General features: G+C 56.2%; 1 protein-coding gene across 6 annotated transcripts; it reads right to left on the bottom strand.

The window, feature by feature from the left end:
* Positions 1 to 1,328: 1,328 nt before the first annotated feature.
* Positions 1,329 to 19,244, bottom strand: Relt (RELT TNF receptor). Of its 6 annotated transcripts, none has more exons than XM_052713672.1 (11): positions 19,095 to 19,244; positions 8,755 to 8,824; positions 7,341 to 7,415; positions 7,055 to 7,221; positions 6,816 to 6,895; positions 5,770 to 6,027; positions 4,303 to 4,383; positions 3,918 to 3,999; positions 3,512 to 3,769; positions 2,891 to 3,089; positions 1,329 to 2,744 (listed from the first exon to the last, which is right to left on the bottom strand). In XM_052713672.1, exons 2-11 carry the CDS (start codon positions 8,818 to 8,820, stop codon positions 2,697 to 2,699), a joined length of 1,314 nt encoding a protein of 437 aa, XP_052569632.1. In that variant the 5' UTR covers positions 8,821 to 8,824; positions 19,095 to 19,244; the 3' UTR covers positions 1,329 to 2,696. The 6 variants fall into 6 exon arrangements, with proteins under 6 accessions (XP_052569632.1, XP_052569630.1, XP_052569633.1 ...); XM_052713670.1 differs by lacking the exon at positions 19,095 to 19,244 and adding an exon at positions 18,913 to 19,088; XM_052713673.1 differs by lacking the exon at positions 19,095 to 19,244 and adding an exon at positions 18,807 to 18,920.
* Between the last annotated feature and the right edge of the window lie 771 nt (positions 19,245 to 20,015).

The raw sequence follows: 20,015 nt of genomic DNA, 5'->3' as shown, positions 1-20,015 counted from the left end.
CACCTACCTTGGTTTCTGCCCAGAAAGCTTCTGTCCTCAATGAAGCCAGGCTTTCTCAAGTCTTTAGACCAGGTTTCCACACCTCACCAGTTCTACCAGTTTCTAGTCCTTCAGCCTCCATGGGACAGCCAGTATTTGCCTGTTACTCTCTCTACCCCCCCCTTTTTGTTTTATTTGTTTTTCGAGACAGGGTTTCTCTGTGTAGCCTTGGCTGTCCTGGAATTCACTCTGTAGACCAGGCTGGCCTTGAACTCACAGAGATCCTCCTGCCTCTGCCTCCCGAGTGCTGGGATTAAAGGTGTGCACCACCACCGCCCAGCACTCTCTCCCATGTTAAACAGTATACCACACATTAACAAAACCCTAACTTAAGGTCCCACCAGTCATGGTGGCTTTGGTATGGGATGACGCCCCTTGATTTACCTGGTATGGGCTCAGCTCTCACCACACCGCTTAGGAAACTCACCAAGGCCCTGTCCACCACTTCCCCCACCCCCAGGGCACATGACAGCTTCCTGGCCTCTCAGCCAACTTTCCCTGAAATCTACACCCTTTCTTGGCCACCAGGATCTGGATGGCTTTTTTTTTTTTAATTTTGTTTAACTTTATGTGCATTGATGTAAAGGTGTGAGACCCCCTGGAACTAGAGTTACAGACAGGTGTGAGCTGCCATGTGGGTGCTGGGAATTGAACCCAGGTCCTCTGGAAGAGCAGTCAGTGCTCTTAACCACTGAGCCATACCTCCACCCCCTGATGGCTTTCTTATTGCCAGGCCCTAGGGTCTGCCCTGAGACCTTTTTCTAGAAATGGCCCCTCCCTGCCCGTTGGCTGCATGCCCACCTGAATGTTTGTGAGCTGTTCCTATCACCCAGATCTGTCTCCCCAGAGCTCCAGGGCTTCATATCAAAACACCTTGGACACGACTAGGAGCTAATCCCCTGCCTCACATCCCATAAGGAGTCCCAGCAGGTCTGCCCTAGGAATCTCTTGGGTTCTTCTCTTTCTCCTCACCTGTTACCCAGAAGCTCCAACAGCTTCCTGCTCCAGGAGCGCCTGCGCTCTACATGGTGACCAGGAGGACCGAGGCTCTGCCTCGTCCTAACTGCTGTGGCGAAGCCTCCAGCCCTTCCCACCTGGTGTCTGGCCTCTGCACATGCTGCTTCCCACTTCCTGGAACACATCCCCCTCCCACACTGAGCTTCTGCATGGCTGCTGCTTCCTGGAGAGCTCACCACTCACCACATAGCTCTCGTGCCCTTGAAATATATTAGTTCATGTCAAGATATGTAAAATACATAAGACTAAACTCAAACAAAAAAGCTCGTTCATCATTTTCATAATTATTTTATATTGCAATGAAAACATTCTGGATATACTGGGTTAAAATATTAAAATTAAGTTTACCTTTTTAAAAAAACTTTTTGGAATGATTATTAGAACACTTTCAGCCACACACACGGCTCAGTCTGTATTTCTATTGGGAAGCCTGGCCTCTGGGGACCTTGGTGAGAATGAAGCCACCGCTACCTGTTGCCCTGGCTTCCTGCTGATGAGGAAGGACGCTATGGAGCACACTGGGCAAGCCCCTAGAAGCGTGAGGTGAGCAAACAGGTTTCCAGGGTGGGAACAGGAAAGGAAGCGCCTCATGACACCACTTTCCACCTTTTATTACTCAAGGGTGTGGGGCTGGAGATGTAGGGACAGGGCAACGGCAGGTTTCAATAAATAAGAAGTGGGATGGTCAGTGGGCCCTGCGCCTGCGCGGCCCACATAAATAATCAGGTCCTGAGCCAGAGCGGAGACCAAGACGGGCTGGATCGGCAGTCACGCCTGCTACCCGCAGACACTACCACAGGAGCGTGGAAACCACAGACCAGAGGCACTCTAGCCCGACATTCTCCACTCCCCGCAGTTTGAAGGCGGCAGGATGGCCCGGGGCTCTGCAGCAGAGCCTTGTACAAGTCAGGTCATTTCTCAGTTTCATTACAAATAGCAGGGTAGGGGCAGGCACATGCATAAGCCCCTTGTGTAGGCATTGCCATAATAGTCCCATGAGAGCCTTGAAGGCCAAGGCCCAGAAGCAGCAAAAACAGGCCAGATAAAGCTATTAATGGGAGGGTAGCAAAGTCAAGCTCCCCCCAACAGGACTCAGCCCAGAACCGGCAAAGAGCTGAAAAGGTCCTGGGAACTGAGCTCTCCTCCCCCATTTCACAGTCAGAAAAGCTGGAACCCAGGTACTCTGCCACCAGTCCAGGGCTCTTGGCTACCCCTCCCCTTTGAAGGGCCTGCCAGAAGAGAGGGAGGCACGGCCAGGGCCCAGGGTGTGGGAAGAGTGGCTAGTTCCCAAGGCACAAGCTGGGGACCGACCGGGGACCGACACCACTCCTCCACCAACCCAGACTCCTAGGGGACAGAGGGCTCCTATGATGTGTTCAGGACAGGCACAGGGTTAGGGCACCCTTCAGGGAAGTAACTGGGGCTGCAGGGATGGGGTGGGCTCTTGATCTCCTGCTCACGTGCTGTGCCGCAGGCTGCCTCCTCAATGGGGCGGGCGATCCCACTCCAGGCCTTGGCCTTTGCTGTTTTGTCTGCTAGGCCTTTGCATCTCGGTCCTCAGTCCCAGCTGTAGCTCTCCCTCCTGCAGGAAGCCTTCAGAACCTCCCAGGGCAGGGCAGAACGTAATTCTAGACAGCCCATCAGATGACCAGGTTGCTTTCACTTAGCCGGACCACATAGCGGTTCTCCTGGGAATCAGGATTGAGGGGTCAGAGCTGAGTCAAGAGGCCATTTGGGCTTCAGAAAAGTGGCATCTACCCAGAGCTCCCCATATTGCCTCCTCGGGCCTTTGTTCTGTCAGGGTTGACCCAGAAAACTTCCCCCCAGCTCTCACCTCGGCCTTGTTCTCTGTTGGGGGCTTCAACCACTTAGTATGGCCTCCACCACTTCCCAGCAGTGCCCGCTGCTCAGGGGGAAGACCAGGCTGTGGGGAGTCAGGAAGATCACCCCCCGAAGGCCCAGCCTCCGTGATAGTCTTCACCTCCGATGACAATGAACTGGTCCGCTGCTCAGGAATGCGAGCCACACGGAACCTGTGGGGAGAGGTGGTACCAACATCCCATGTCAGAGAGGGATCCTAGGACAGAGAAGACACCTGCTGGGTCACACGCAGTTTTCAAGGTCACAGACTGAGTCTGTTATGCCGCACAAGAGCCCTTCCTAGCTCCCCAGAGACAAGGCTGTTTGTGCCCGGCTCCCAGCAACCCCACATCTTGTTAGAGGTAGACAGACCCTTGGCCTAAGAAGTCCCAGGTATGGTAACACCAAGACCATGCCTCAGGGACCTGATAGTTCCATGTGAGATAGCGTAGCTGGGAAATGATGGCTTTTTTGGCCACCTACATTACACAGAGAGGCCCAGGAAAGGCTAGTCAGCACTAAGTTGACCATGGACCTGCCTGTCTCCAGGATGTCAAGTTATTCCCCGACCCGGCTACGTCTGTGCCCACCTTACCTGCCCACAGACAAGATGGTGATCTCACCCTGACGTCCTGTCTTGGCACTAGCCTTGGGGGCCCTGGATGGGTTGGGCAGGAGGGTAGGAGCAGGAGTGCTGGCCGCTGCTGCCTCAGGAGACAGCAGCACCTCTGGCCACTTCTTCTGGCTACAACGGGAGCAGCAGGAGCCAGAGAGTGAGGCCAGGCCCTGCACAGTGTGGAGGTGATGGCGATGTGGGCAGATGTGTGGCATGCTAGGGGAGGCTGGCAGCAGCCTGCAGGAAGAGAAGTAGAAATGATCACTGGGGCAAGCCAGGAAAGGAGACTCCATCAAGTAAAGGGACACAGATGACGTAAAAGGGAACAGACCCAGGCGGGGATCCCCAGGAGGCAAGCCGATTATCTGAAGGCCCCACCCCTCACCTGGGTACAGGTCTGTGGCTCGTCTGTACCAGCTGTTTGCTGTGATATTCTTTCAACAACTCCTCCAGGGCCGCTGCATTCTCTGTGGGCAGGAGGAGTCAGAACCCAGCTCCAAAGTGAAGGAGCACCCCACTCCATAACTCAGCAGACAGCCCCTGCCCACTCCCACATCCCTGTCCTGGGCCTGAACTATGAGCCCTTCCTCCATCCCTCACCAGTCAAGAGGCAAAAGCACCCAGCACCCAGGGTCAGAGTCCCAGTCAGGCTGAGGCTTTGGTGTGGGGAGGCAGAGCTAGGCAGGACTTTTCCCAAGCATCATCTAAGGCTCCCGGAGGAGACCCTCCACTCCCAGGCATGGGGTGAAACAGGAAGACACTCTCCTCACCTTTCTTCTCTGTGATCAGGCGCACCAGGACTCCAATGGTGTCCTCGTTGGCATCCTCTGTCCTATAGGCAGGATTGATCCCTGGAGAAAAGAAAAGGAATTCTACAATTCCCAAGCTACACCAGGATCTGCTGGCAGAGGGCGCTACAGACCGTGCTCAGAGTTGCAGCAGCGCCTACTGTGGCGTTCAGGTGACAAGACCCACAGGCCCATCACCTAGACTTAAAGAAGTATGCTGTCATCTTTATTACCTAGCACCAGCAGCTCCAAGTGCTCGGCGGTCTCAGGACCATCTGAAAACCCCAGTCCTGCACACTGAACCAGCCTCTTCTGGGTGGGCGCTGTTCTGTTCTTGGCCTTGAGGGCTCTCCTTGCTTAGACCTCCCAACACCTTTCTAGGCCCATTACCTCTCTGCACCCCATCCTCTCCATGGAACTACTTAACAGCTCTGGGCTTAAACTCAAGGGTGTGAGAATGGGCCGCTGGGATGGGTCCTGAGCCAGCAGCAATGTTCTAAGATTTGTACCCAGGCAGCAGCCAACAGTTCATCACTAGGCTAGCAGAAAAGCGGTCCTACATCAAATGGCCCTGACTTGGAGCTGGAGAGGTGGTTCAGTGGTTAAGAGTACTTGTTCTCCCAGAGGAGAGAATTCTGTTCTCAGTTCCCACATGGTGATTTAAAACAGTCCGGCTCCAGTTCCAGGGGATCTTATACTGTCATCTGGCCTCCCTGGGCACCAGGTACACCCTCGCTGCATACGTATATATGCAGGCAAAACACACACACACATAAAATTAATTAAAAATTAAAATAATAAAATATTCAAACATAATTTACAAATGATGCTGACTTACTACCCTCCTGTCTACTCCTTTTATAATTCAGTTAGGGGCTGGAAGGGACTCTGGAAAGCTGGCGTAGGAGATGTTGTGTCAGGTGACTTGACCAGAAGGCTCCTGAGGGCCCAGAGAAGTGCATTTGCCCACAAGGTCTCTACCCTTCAGGAGGCATTGGTCAGCAGGAGAAGCAGTGGGCCCAAGGCCTTCTCCGCCTCCTCCTTCCAGAACTTGTATCTCAAACCACAGTGGAGCTGAAACCTGAAACCTGCACAGCGCCTGCCTGGATGCTGGCCCTGCCAGCCCTCCTGATGCAAGGCATTCTCCTGCTCCACACCAGAGGCCAGGGGTTATTGTGAACCAGACAGCTGGAGCCTTCTGCCCCTGTAGAGTCCCAACCCTACGGTGGAGCAGGGCCTCACCCAGGGCGGCAATCTCACCAGTGCCACTGGCCCAGCTTACTGCTTTACTTCTGCCTGTTGCCAGAGCTCGGCCCCTTACCATCCTCCACATTGGTCTGCTCTGTTCCCACCAGGGCTGCGGCGGCACAACACACACACACACACACACACACACACACACACACACACACACACACACACACACACACCGACCCCGTCAGGTCTTACCGCTGCCTCCTCCTCCAGGGCTGGGCCCAACCTCCTTGTGGGCCGTGCAGTGGTAGCCCTTCCGCTTGAGCAGGTTGCACACCAGAATGCCCAGAAGCCCCATGAGGCAAAAGACAGGCACGATGGCAATCACCGCATACTGGGCTGCTGTCTCCTCAGGACCGCCTGCCCGGGTGCCATTCCCAGACTGCCGAGGCTCACCATGGCCACTGGCACCTGCCGCCACTTCCACACCACGCCGGGCCCGTCGCCCTGACTCTGAACACCATAGAGGGTGGAAGCAAGGCAGCAGAGAAAAACATACAGATCAGTTGCTAGGCTGGTGCTGTCCTTCCTCAGCCCCGGAAAGGCTCTCCGCCTGACCTGCTGTGCCCTGCTCACTTCACCAGAGACACAGCGGTAATCTTGCCCCGATGGCCTGCCTTGGCCTAGCCTTGGGAGTCCTGGGTAGGCCGGGATAGGAGGCTGGGTGCAGGAGTGATGGCAGCGAGCCCAAGGACCTGAACATAAAGCTGGGGAAAACTGACATCCCCAAGACAGCCCACCCTGCCACACTAGGGACACAAAAGCCAGCTCATGGCTTTCTTCCTTGACCAGCCAATCAATTATCCAATGAGGCTTCCTTGGGCCTCAACCTACATTTGCCCCTCGTGCTAGGTGTGTGGAGTGAACAGACAGACACATATGGCACACTCCTAGACAGAGGGATGCAGGATTCCTCTTCACAACAGCACATGAATTAGTAGTAAGAATGTGTTCACAGGCATGTGCAAAGGCACATATGCATCTGTGGGGCTCTTATGGAGAGGACGGGGACAGCAGGACCAAATAGGGTATGAACCCTCAGTCCTAACGGCAGCTGCCAGACGCTGGGTGGTCTCTATCACTCAAAAGCAAGGCGGCTGACCATGTTGCTGGACACCTGCTGGCTGCCTGTTCTCCTGTGGCCTGGAAAAGGACCCTACTGTCCCCAAATGGATGCTGCAGAGACTCCTGGGCTCAAATTCACTGAGCCTACCTGTCCTACCCCACCATCTGCCACTTACCATCACAGCCACCAGTACTCGGAGGTGCCCTGGAGCATGGCTGACATGGAACATAAGGAACTCCCCGAGGCCCAAACCATCTGCAAGGAGGAAAGACGTCACTGAGGTCCAGAAGTAAAAAAATTGTCCTGAGGAAAAACTGGATTCCTTCCTACCAAGTGCCCTCGATGGCGCCACCCATCCATGTCACAGATGGGAAGGGAGGCCCAGCATGAACCCCACCCTCACCCTGTGCTCACCCAGGCTGGCAGTCTCCACACACTGTATCATGAGTTGCTGAGCCAGCCTGGGCCTCCAACCTCCTTCGAAGGCTGCAGCGATCATGAGACTGGCATGGATGAGAGTCCCATGAGGCCGAGAAGGTGCCTGGGGGGCAGGTTTGGCAGAATGCGCCCTTCCCTGGGTCCTGTGGGAGAGGAAAAAGATTACAAGGCCAGGAGCCAGGCCTAAGGCCCCTGGGCATCGAAGCCTAGGCCTCCCCCTGCCCTCAGGAGTCGTCCTGGGACAGGGCAGCATATCGCTCACCAGGTCAGGCTCCTTGCCAGGTGGACACAGCCAAGGAGTTATTGATGTTGGAGTGGCCAGAGGCCAGGGCAGCAGCTGGAAGAATGCAGGTGGAACACAGAAGACATGGTGACAGTGTTAGGCATGAGGCCTGAAGGGCCATGGACGCACTACCTACTTCCTGAACAGGGCATGAGTCGTCGCACACCACATGGGCTCCCTGCCAGGCTTCAGGGGCACTCTTAGAGCCTGCCTCTGCCAGTTCTGCAGCACTGCCAGTGTCTAGGTAGACAGAGAATTATACCTGCTTCTGGAAACTACTGGAAAGCCCCAGACAGGATCAGGACCTCAAGCCCTTGAGCCTCTGAATTATAGCTCTTTCAGATGAGTTACACCTCCTCACCCTAGACAGATGAGGAGGAAATGCTTCCGAATTCCTCTGAGATTGTCTCCCTTCCTGCAGCACACCTCCCCCTACCCCCAAGCTGGGCATGTCATTAACTACCCTCTGTTTATCATGCCTAGAGCCAAGTCTGCAGCTGGTGCTTACTTACTATTCTGGGCCCTGGGCTGAGTCTGAGACCACATCCTCCTCTGTGACCTCCCCCTGTGCCAAGGCCACCCCATTCATACCCTGCACCTAAACAGAGCATGCCACGTTCCAGAGGAAGGCTCTTCTAGATGTGGGTTAATGGACCCCTCTCTGGTGACCTCCCTCTGCTTCCCACTCAAACAAATGGACCACCTGCCCGACTCCTGCTGTGGGAAGACCCTGTCCTCCAACTTGGCCCCGGCTGTTAGGGCTAGGGGCACCAGGCATGGAGCAGGGCCAGCTACCCTGAAGGCAGAATGTCTGCTAAGGCTGGAGGCTGCCTCCTGGAGATCTCAGCCTGCTATCCCTGAGCTTCCAGAGTTGCAGCAGAAAGACCACACACACCAGACAGACCCCAAGGTGCTCTGACTCCAGCCCCAGAATCTGAGCTTCCCTATACTAATGCAGACCCTACATCCAGCACGAGGGACTCAGTTTCTTCCAGGTCCCCTCCTGCCCTCCTGGCTCTGCCCCACACCTGCCTGGGGCAAGCACCTTGCCCCTCAGCCATGCCTCAAATGCTAGGACATCCCTCCAGCCCATGTGGGAATTGCTTGGGAAAGCTGCATCCCTGGCCCCGCTGTCCTGGGTAGAAGAGGTTGTGTCTGTCTCTACAGGGTCACTACAGGGTCACGACTGCATGCTAGGGAGAAAGTGCTAGGAGACGCTTCGGCGGCTCTGAGGCTCTGAAGGCTTTGGATCCTTCCAAGAAAGAGGTGAGTGTTTACGTCTGCCAGAGCCTGAGGCTCCTGGGCAGTGCCTGCACCCTCTTCTCTGGAGTGCTGAGGTGCATGCTCAGATTCCAACTCTTCCAGCTTCTCTGGGGGCCCTTCTCCAACTCACCACAAAGAGGCAAGACAGGGGCCAGCACAGCGAGGTCCGCTTCATCATCAGGCCCTGGAGTGACATGGACCTAGGGCAGATAAAGGAAGCTCAGGGGAGCGGCCAGAGCAGGCAGGTGGCTGCTGTCCCCCTCCAAGCCACATTCAGGATACCACCAGGACTGCTGCCGGGTGCTGGGCAAACATTTGCCCTACATGGCAGGATGCAGGTCTGAGCAGAGGTAGAACTGACCTGTCCAGGGCCAGCCTTGTAGGCCTGGCCAGGCGGAAGGGAAGCTGAGGGCTCCAGCTCAGGAGGTTTCCCAGAGCAGGAAGTGCTTCCTTCCCCTTCCATAAACAGCCAGGTGCCCTGAGGCATCAGAGGAAGGGCAAGAGGAAGGAAGCTGGCAAAGGCCTGGGCTGGGGTTTAAGATGGCTATACCACCTCTAGCCGGACTCTTATCCCCAGCCTCTCACAGCTCCCAGGCCACTCTCACACTCTGCCTTAATTCTCGTAGGTTCTGCTACAGGAAGGCCCTCATCCTTCAAAGCCACCCCAAACGCCTCGATGTGGAAGTACTTCTAGAAGTCTGGCTGGAAGGCTGTAACCCTGCTCACTCTGTCACAGGCCTGTTCCTCCTCCACACCTCCCCCAGGGAGGGTCACGATCTAGAATTCAGACACATACACCAGACAGGCTTCTGCACTAGGGAATTGGGAACACCAGTGTCCACAGGGAGCTCCATCTCAGAGGGCAGGCACTATGGCAAACAGATTAAGACACAATGGTCCCACAGTGAGATGTTTCAGAGAACCTTCGCCAATGCCGGCTCCCCAGCTGAGTGAGGCTGCTGGGCCCAGACAGCAGCACCTCCGGAGAAGTCTGTAGCCAGTGGACAAAGTTAGAATGGCAGGAAGGATTCAGAAGAGATAACAGAAAGTCCATGTGTATTCCCACAGCCAGGGGCACAGGTGGGCTAGGGTGCTCATCAGGCCTCAACACAAGCTATGAGCAACCTCTGAAACCCCACGGTGCTCACGGGCCTAGCCCTCCCCGACCCCATTGGACCAGGGGGTCACAGGCTGTTTTAATGCCAAGCCTGACAGAGGACTTGTTGCTCGCAGGAGGTTCCGGGTCACAGGGCCCTCCTCTCCGCTGGTAGCCGGGCTTCCTGGCTGGAAACAAGAGTGGAGCGGAGGAAACCTATCCGCCACCTGACCTGGGCCTGGCCCCACAGAGACCTCAGCAGGGTCAGGGATTCGAGTTACACCCAGGGGAGGGGGAGGGGCTGGAGTCACATCATCCAGGGACTCTCCAGGTCACTGGCAGCCGGCCCCTCTTGGGCTCCAGACCAACTAAGGGGAAAACCAGGGACAGGGAAGGGCAGGCTCCAGAGTCGGAAAAGGCCACACGTGGCAGTCCACACTCAACAGATGGCACTCCTGACTCATCCCTTGACCTGTCCCTCCTCAGATTCAGTCACAAAACTGCCTTCCAGGTTCTGTACCACAGTGTCCCTTAAGCCTTCCCGGGCTCCGTGATCCCTCAAGACCATCTCCCATGGCCCCTCCACAGTCCTTGAGAGGATCTCACTATCACAGACCTGACCACAACCCCAAGTCTTCAGGTTGTCCCCACAGCATGCTCCCAGCCCCAGCAACCCTTTATGTCCTCAGGCAGCCCAGAGAGCTAGGAGAAGGGGTGAAAGGTAAGAAGTAAGACCCCAGGAGAGGCCCGGAACCACCCGGACCCTAACAGCACCTTCTGGGTGACCAGAGCCTCAAGGGGAGGCTATACAGCTACACATCTGCAGACAGGCCAGAACCCGAGTGATCCTGAGACTTCCCAGAGGAAAGTGGGGGTCCAGAGGCCCAGCCTCAAAGCCAGAGTGGACCCACTCAGGCATACCCACTGACAGCCGCCACCCAGCATCCCTTGCCTTCTAATTATGCACCTTCTAATTACCACACAACTGCTACTTACTCCAGTCTGGCTGCATGGCCCCCACTCTCAACCAGACTGAACCCCTCCTGCCCCCCTCCTGCTTGCTCAGGCACATGCATACATGTGTACACCTGCTGCAACCTCTGCCCCCCCCCCCCGCCCCAGCCCTCGCCCCAGCCCCAGCCCTCTAGCATCCAAGCTACTGCCCTAGAAACCCACAGGGAAACAAGTCCAGAGAAGCCCCTAGGAGGGGCGTCAGTGGAGCCCCCCATACTTCTACTTCTCTGGTCTAGAAGGCCAAAGCCTAACTCCTCCCGAGGGCTGAGCTGACAGACAGCAGCCCGAGAGTGAAGGGTCACGCCCACAAAGCCTGGCAAGCTCCAGGGTACCTGAGGGAGGACAGGGTTGAAGATGTAGGGTTCTGGCAGGGAAGGAAGTTCGCTCACAGGCCACTCCTCCGACCCCCAGCCCTGAGCATCCACACTCATCCACTAATTCCCTATGGGACCTGAGCCCCAGCTTCCCCAGCCCCGGTTTCCTCATCTGCAGGAAAGGTTGTTTATCTTCTGTGGTAGAAGCCTGTCGTGAAGCTTAACCCAGGTAATGGGCCTCAAGTGGGTCACGGGACTTCCTCCCCACACCCCACCCACCCCCCGGGGTGGTAATTAAGTATTTGTTGGCTTGCTTGTTCGCTGCTTGTCCCCCAACCAGACAACAGTCAGAGCAGGAATGTCTGTTTCATTCACCACAAAGCCCAGCACCCAACCCAGGCATGAAACTGGATGCCTCTACCAGGAGACCTCAGGGGGCTTTCTTAAACGTAGCCCTCTGGAAAAGTGCCCAAACAATTAGAACAGAAACTCCCTGAGCACAAGCCAACCAGCAAAGCTGCAGCAGGGCCCCAAACTGCAGGAGAAGCTGCCCCAGAGAGGGGCAGCCCTGGAGGCCTCACAGAAAGAGGAAGCTGTATTGCCTGCCCAGGCCTCAGGCAGCTTCCTCTTTCCTAGAACCCAATCTGTGGGTTTACCCCTAGCCCCAGCCGAGGCCCCCCAGCACACTCCCTGAGATCTTCCAAGGCCTCTGTCCACTTCTTCTGACCTCTAGGTCAGCCTTACCTGCAGCCTAGGTTTCTTGACAGATGTGGGTGTGCCCCGAGCCAGTTCCCCACCCCTCAGAATGGTGTCCCAAGGCACCCCTGAAAGCCTCCTCACACAAACATGTACCCAGACTCCAGCCACCTTAGGTTTCTCTCTCAGCTACTTGAGGCTTCTTTCAAGTCACAGAGATGTGTGTTACCTGCTGTTTCTTTTGCCCAGAACCCTCCTGTCACTTTTGGCCAACACCTACTCTTTCCTGCAGAGCGCAGTTCAAAGTCACTTCCTCCTGGAGGCCCCAACCACCACCCCTCCCTCAGCAATGGTGCCATTGCCCAGCCCCCCTTCTCACCACAAGTTGTCCTCTATGCCCAGTGCTACACTGGCTGGGTGTGGGCCGCACTGGGGTGAGAAGTGTCTTCAGTAGCCTGCCCAGCTACGCCAAGAAGGAGGGCCAGAGCAACACACTGTGGTAGAGAAGCCCAGAGGCAGAGCTGGTCTTAACTTGTGTCTGAAGCCCTCTACCACCCTGGGGAAACACTGAACTCAAGCTTGCCCTCCTCTGCTCTTCACTGGCTGGGAAGCTATGGGACCCAGTGCAGACGGCTCATAGAGGGTGAAATAAGAGAATTCACATTTAGTTCTCAGCACAGGATTGGCACAGAGTAAGTCCTCAATAAGCATGCACTACACTTCACCATGCCTCAGTTTCCCCATTTGTAAACTTTAAAAAAGGAAGAGCACATGTCTGACCAGCATAGGGAAATTCTCTTTTGTATTTATGATCAGCGGTTAGCAAGGGATCAAGTACACAGGAAATACCCAGTGGGCCACTCTGGGGGTGGGAGGTATAGGAGAAGGGTCTGGAAGGATTGGCAGGCAGAGCCCAGGTCATGCTGAGCTTGCACTTTTCCCAGGGCATAGAGCAGAGGAAGCGAAACCCTGATTTGCCTCTAGGCAGGCAGGTGAGCTGCCAGGCAAGTGAGGGCACTGCAGGAGAGGGAGGTGGGCCCAGGGCCCGCCTGGGGTAGGGTAGGGAAGAAGGCAGATTCTGCTTCCTAGCCCATGGCCTTCTCTGCAGCCTCTGGAGGCAAGGGTTGCCTGGAAACACAGCTGGACACAGGCCTTCCTCAGCAGTGGCTACACCAGGCAGCAACAAAGGCAACATCAATAGAGAAATCCAGGTTAGCAAGGGACCCAGTGGTTCCCTGGCAACTGGGGCTGAAGTAGGGCAGTGCCCACACTGGGCGCCAGTTAAGGCTGCTAGGCATTGCCAGCTTCCCTAACAGAAGGGGGCCGACCTCAGCCAGAGACTATCCCTCACCCTGGCTCACCTCCAATCCACGTCTGAGAGGTGAACATTCCCTTTTCAGACCTGAGTAAACTGGTTGGGGGAAGTCACCTGTGGGGATCGCATAGCCAGGCAGGGATGGAGCCCAGGACTGCCTCATCTCTGCCTTTCCAACCCTGAAGCCTAGTCCTGACTCCACAGGCAGACACACTCAAGAGTGCTTGCCAGTCTGATGGCGAGAAGGCGAGTGCAGAAGTGTGTGGAAGGTGGCTCAGACAGACGGACGGACGGACGGGAGCTCAGCGGAAGGTCTACTAGAAAGACCTGAGCAAGGCCTGGAGGAGGTGTGCCTCCCCACCTGGCAGCCTCGGGGCCTCTCAGAAGCGCTTGCACCCACGCTCTTTTGGATACTGTGCTAATGTATACCAGGGCACGCAGGACAGAACACTAGAAACCACAGGCAGCAAGAAGACTGGGGAAGTCTGGGAATTCCCAGAGGCAGGAAGAGCAGCTCCCAGGGCTGCTGCTGGGGCTGAAGGCCCAGAGATAAACAAAAGCTGCCTGGGAGCTATGCAGAAAGAAGGGCATCCCCACTCCCGGCTTTCTTCCTATGCAGCCCACACTTAGGGCAGCAGGAGCTGGACATGGTTCTGTTCATCACACCTCCTGGCTGCCACTGGGCCTGCATTTCAGCAGCTCAGGTGGTAAGGCAGGCAGGAGGGGGCTGAGAGGGCTAATTGACTCCTTAAGGCTAAGGAAAGAGCTGAGGCAGCCAGATCTGGCTCTCCCAGCTCCTCTGGGCTGAGTAGGAAATGGATGCAGTCTCTCTCCTTCCTAGGACAAGTCTGGGGATAAAGAAGACGGTGTCTGAGACCAGACAGTCACCCCCGGGACAGAGCTGGAGCTCCCCAATGACCCCCTCAGGAGTCCTATTTCTTCTCCAGGTCAAGTCCTGCTGGATCTCTCAACACAGGCTTCCATGGTCCACTGCAGAAACTGAGGCTGAGCTGGCTGAGTGAGAACCTTGGTTTGGGCTGGTAGACAACTCCGTGGGTTAAGGCACCTGCCACCAGCACTGAATGGCCTGGCTGCGATCTCTAAAGGGAAGAACTGACCCTGCAGGTGTGCACTGACCTCCACCCCACCACCCCGTCAATACAAAAGAAACAAACACATGTAACAGAGTTTTTCAAAGGAAATAAGGCTTTACCAACCCTGGAGAGGAGACAAGCAACAGGCCGCTCTTGCCCATGTCAACTCGCCTGGCCCCCACTCACTGCTTTCAAGGATTTGCTTTAGTGGACACCAACCTTTAAGAACCATGGGCCATCCCTGGACTGCCTCCTCTGGCCCTAAGACAGGACAGCAAGGGCCCAGGAGGGAAACACCCAGTCCACCCCTCTGTCATGCGGCTCCGCCCCACCCTCCCCACCCCCCTCCACCCCTGATCAGCGTGGCTGCTGCCCCGACCACACACCTCCACTTTTTATTGAATTGCTAATGAGTCAGGATGGCTAATGAGACTGCTCAGCATTCACCCTGACCCCATCATCCCATCTGGTTGACTGGAACAGAAATTTAGGGAGCGACTGAGGAGACACCACAGGTCTCCCGCTCACTCTCCAGCTCCTTAGGCTTGGGTGCTGAGGCGGGAGGCCCGGGTGGGCACGGGGATGGTGACAGGCCATCAGGGGCAAGGCTAGGCTCTAGGACAGGCCACCTGAGTGGAAGCTCTGCCTGTCACTAAGTGGATCTGTGACCTTGAACAGGTCACTCTCTAGAGTTTTGGGGCCTCAAAGGATGTGGAGGGGATTTTTGGAATCTCACTTAAGCAATGCTGACCAGGATCTACCAGTTCTTTTTTTGTTGTCTCTGTTTTCTGAGACAGGTTTCTCTGTGTAGCCCTGGCTGTCCTGGAACTCGCCCTGTAGACCGGCTGGCCTTGAACTCACAAAGATCCGCCTGCCTCTCTGTCTCCTGAGTGCTGGGATTAAAGGAGTGTGCACTGCTACCATCACCTGGCTAGAACTACCAGTTCTAACACCACAGCCTCACAAGGGCCTTTGGAGGAACCCAGCTCCAAACAAGCAGTGTCCAGTCAAGACTACCCAGGTGCTACCTCGGTACTTGGGTGCCGAAAGCACTCTGTGAGGAAGCCAAGCTTGTAAGTCTCAGCAGCATGGGATCCAGGTACCCATGCCAGTGGAGCCTAAGTGTACCTGCTCCCTCACAGCTGAAACCACGGAGTCAGAAAAGCAGAGGACTGAGCAGGGACAGTTCCGAAGTTCACATGCAGCCCCACCTGCCATAACTCCGGGCAATTGTGCCTATTCAGTTGACCTCATGGGGTGGGGGGAAGATCCAGAATACACAGGCTAACAGCAACTCCTTTTTGTTGTTGTTGATGTTGTTGTTGTTGTTGTTGTTTTGAGACAGGGTTTCTCTGTATATTTTTGGTGCCTGTCCTGGATCTCGCTCTATAGATCAGGTTGGTCTCGAACTCACAGAGATCCGCCTGGCTCTGCCTCCTGAATGCTGGGATTAAAGGTGTGTGCCACCGCCACCTGGCTAACAGCAACTCTTCACAACCCAGCCCCCATCCCACCCTTTGGGAGGTTTTCCTATCAGGGGACCCACTCAGCCATCAGTTCTCCATCTCCTTTGACCCTTTGCCAGCAGAGAGAAGGCTGCCTGAGGGAGGCAGAGTGCAGGGCCCATGGGCTCTCAGTTCCTTCCCACTGTGAGCAGACACAGGGCCAAGTCTAGTCCCTTCTCTCCAACTCACGCTTGGACCCTGCCTCTAACTGGCCACAGAAGGCCCCTTCATCCCCCTCCATCTGTGCCAACCAACCAGGCACACTCTGGGAGCCACATGGGCAGTTATTAATAGAGTGCTCGTCCTTCCCAGGGTGGGTGGCCCAGGAAGGAATTCTGGACTTGAAGGCCATAGACCTGGGTTTGGACCCAGTGGCACTAGGGTCTCAAAAGTGCCTTCTCTTTGATTCCCGGTTTCCTTGCCTACCTCTAGTAGGACTGAGGACTCTCTGGAGGACAGGGCAAAGAGCTGATAGCCTCAGGGCTGAGCACACAGCGGGGAGGCAGCACTGGCTTTCTTTTCCACCGAGCCCAACCCTACCTAGCCAGCAGCACCAGGTTAGCATGCACATGGCTCCGGGTTCAATCCACAGCACGGGGGGGTGGGGGGGTGGGGGGGGGTGGGGGGGGGGTGGGGGGACAAACAAACCCAAAGAAAGCAATTGGACAGGCAGAAAGAGCAGAGCTGGAACAGAAGTTTGCAAAGCTGTGACAGAACCTGCTTCCCTTGCTGCCCAAGTGTCCGGGGATCAAGGGGAAGGGGGGAAAGCAGGGGGAAAGCAGAGGGAAGAGCTACGCCAAGGCTAGGGGCTGAGCATGCCCTGCCTTTCTTGGAACCTCAGTCTCTCCCTGTGTAAAGTGGGGCTGAGCCTGCTGGCTTTGACTCTTGGCCCTGTAAGTTAGGCCCCTTGATGTTGTCTACCAATGGTAGACACAGGCACCTCCCGCTAGCAACTACCACACCAAATAGAAACCCAGCTCAGCCCCATTGTCCTCCCCAGAGGCCCAAGTTCCCAGAATGGTTTGGCTTGGATGGGGCATTGAGCTGGGGGCTCCACAGAGGCTGGGCCAGAAGGGAAAGTTAACCCTTAGTTGGCCCTTCTCCCCTCTCTCCTCCTGGCCCTGAGCTATTTCTACCTCTATGCTAGGGATGGAAATAACTTGGGCTCAGCCCCTGGAGACCAAGACAGCTATTTTCAACAGCCCCAAAAGCACAGCTCCAGTCATTCCGGGGAGGACTGAGGGACACCCTGATCCCCAGCCCCAGATCCAGCCCCAGCCCGAGCATCAGCAGTGCTCAGAATTAGAAGGGTTGTCTGGGAGGAATGGGGATTGGGCAGGGTACAAGCACAAGGTCACTCCATCTGCTCCCCACCACAGCAAATGGGTGAGTCAAAGACACGGGGATGGGGACCTGTCAAGTATGATGAAGGTCACTATCGCTGCCACCCCTGGGCTGTGTAGCTTACTCCAGCTACTTCAGAGCCGGGACTTTCTGGTGATCTCGAGCTCAGGGGGAGGGAAGGAACAGGAGGACCGTGTAAAACACCCACTTGCAATTTGCCAGCCATGTGTGCACACAAATCTCGCTGCAAACTCATAATGGGACGGACACCTATGCCAGGCCTGCCAGCCCAAGTGAGAGCTAGAAGCTCGGCTAAGCCATGAGCAATTACCAGGAGGGTGGTGATCCCCTCCAACACCTCCCAGGGTTAGAAGACTTGAGTTCCAGTCTTGGCGCTGTCCTGACTCTATGTGACTTTGGATGCCACTGTGGTTCTCGGAGCCTCAGTTACTTTGTCTCTAATTGTCACTGTGTCTCAGAACCACTGTAAGGATTCAATAAAACCGTGCATTACAAAGTGTTTACAGCAGAGTCTGCCACTGCCCCCTCAAAAAGTCAAACCATTTTCAGCGGATTACAGAAAGCGGAACCTCCACAGGCATATTCCATCAGGTGTGGTACCCCACTGCCACCTCTGGAGCTAGGGAGCCCAGCTGCACCCATTCTCCGTGAGTTGCACAGCCCCTCTTGTGGGAGCACAGGGCCTCAGAGCGGTCTTTCCCAGATGGACAGAACTCCAAGACCAGACCAGAGACCATGCACTGATGGAGGACAAATATTCCCTCCCTCTCCAAACAGGGAGCTGAAGACGAGACCTGAGTAGAGAATGTCTTTGGATTGAGATTTCAGGATCTAAAAGACCAGGCGGCTTTTGAGTGGGAATCTGATACCTTTCCCAACCTTTCACTAGCACATGGGTGCAAACTTTCGACCACTGTATCACCAGCAGAAATCTGCCCCCGCCCCCACTGCAGTCCTTCTGCCTGGAGGGGAAAGAAGAATGGAGAAGACTGACCCCAAAACAATAGAGGATCCTAAAGTGATGATTCACAGGCTATTCACACTTCTGTGCAGGCTGGGAGACTGAGGCCCAGCACAGGCAGATTCTGATAACAAGACAGAGGATACAGAAGGCACCGGCCAGATGTTGAGGACTTTGGTGTGTGTGTGAGTGTGGAGTGGAGATTGAAAACACCTCAAGTCTTCTCTGTGCTAGAGGTGCGATCCCACCCCGTGGCGCCCAGCTTGGCCTCCTCTTCCTCTGCTAGGTCGTCTCTGGGTGCAAACAACTCACTAATCTGAACTCCTGCAGGGTGCCTTCGAGAGAGCTTTATTCCCTAGACTCCCGATCTTCCTTGCCCCCTCAACTGCTGGAAGCTGTCTCCTTCTGTCTCCTTACTCTGTCCTGAGTCAAGCAGACAAACACACACACATTCTCTCTCTCTACTTGGCTCCTTACGCACCCTGTGACCCCGTGATTCAGGGCTTGCTCAAGTTATTTAAGGTTCCTCTCTTCTACCTTATACTCACAATTTTTAGTGGCCTTAGCCCCGGTCAAACTGCAGGCCACACACAGTGACCCAGCGACCTGGGGTCTCTCCCACACACAATCACATACATACACTCCTCCTGTCTCAGACACACAGAGCCCCTCTGTGTCGCCCGCTAGGCTCGGCGTCACCGCCCAGTGTCCCAGCCACACGTTTACCCGGGCCAGGCCGCCTCATGCGCCGTGTCACCCACAGTCACGGGCTGACACCGTTCAGAACCCCCCCTTCCCGGCAGCCCCGCGTTGCAGCCGCACCGAGGCGCCGCCGTGCCGTCCTGCAACCGGCTCTGGTGTCAATCCAAGTTCCTGGGTTCCACCGACCCCCTCGCACGCCAAGTTCCGCCTGCTTCCTCTCGCGCACCTTCTGACAGACTGCGCAGCGCCCGGGGCGGGGAGGACGCGCCGCCGGGGGGCTCCGGGACGCGCGGGAGGCGCCGGGACGGGACAGGACAGGGCAGGAGAGTGGGGCTGCCGCATCCGCAGCGCGGGAGAACTTCCTCAGGGCAGCAGAGCGGGGCTGCGGGCCGAGCGCGCCCTCCTTACCTGGCCGGCAGCACCAGCTCCGCTCCGCGTCCGACGCGGCACCCGGGCCCCGTTAGGCGAGCGCTCCGGGCCGGCCGCGCAACCTGCGCGCCTTTTGAATGAATCGCCGGCCTAGCGGGGAAGCTGCGCGGCCCCGCCCCTCGCGTCACGGCCTCTGGCCCCGCCCCCGACGTCAGAGCCCGGACTTGCGGCCCCCCTAGCCCGGCGCCCCCCAGCCGGCCAAGGGCTCACGATTCTCCCGCCAGGCCGCGCCGCTCTACATCGCCCCCTCTCGAGCCTCCTAGGCACTGCAGGGGTTGCGCGCCACGGCCTGGCGGCGACCGGGATGCTTTTCCGAAGCGTCCCTTTGCGGGGGAGGAGTGGAGGGGGGAGGTGGGGGCTCCAAATCAAGAAATTCGGGCTTGTGTGAAAAGGGGCTCGAGACTTGAATGCTGCTCAGGTACTGTCACCATTGTCTGCGTTACGAGAGCCACAGCGGCCACTTCTTGGGAACCGTCTTACTTTTGGACTTGGTTGCCGATGAGAACGACCTCAGTGTTTTCGATGAAGCCCAGGTTGGCTTCTAGAATCCCCTACCTAGTTTGTAAGAGAGTCCATAAGGAATGCTCACCTGGTGAACTCCTTTGGAACCTGGCCCAAACCACCCTCTCCTCCAGAGCAGCTGGTGGCACCTCCCCCAGGTAGGTCAGGAGACACTCGTCACCCTAACACCAACTGTGTGGCTCTTTCTGTCACCAATGCCAGCTATCAGAGTGCCCAGGGGAGGCCAGGAGTAGAAGTGTAATCTCAGGACTTGGGAGGCTGAGTTAGGAAGCTCCAGAGTTCCAAGCCAGCGTGGACTACATATCGAGACCTTGTTTCACCAACACTCCAACAAACCAAAACAACAACAAAGAATGCCCAGAACTAGGAGACATAGCT

The sequence above is a fragment of the Peromyscus californicus genome, unplaced genomic scaffold (genome assembly GCF_007827085.1).
Source record: "Peromyscus californicus insignis strain IS unplaced genomic scaffold, ASM782708v3 Scaffold_4__1_contigs__length_199733344, whole genome shotgun sequence".
NCBI lineage: Eukaryota > Metazoa > Chordata > Mammalia > Rodentia > Cricetidae > Peromyscus > Peromyscus californicus.
Note: the sequence above shows the minus strand (reverse complement) of the source record. Positions and strands in the feature narration are given on the sequence as shown.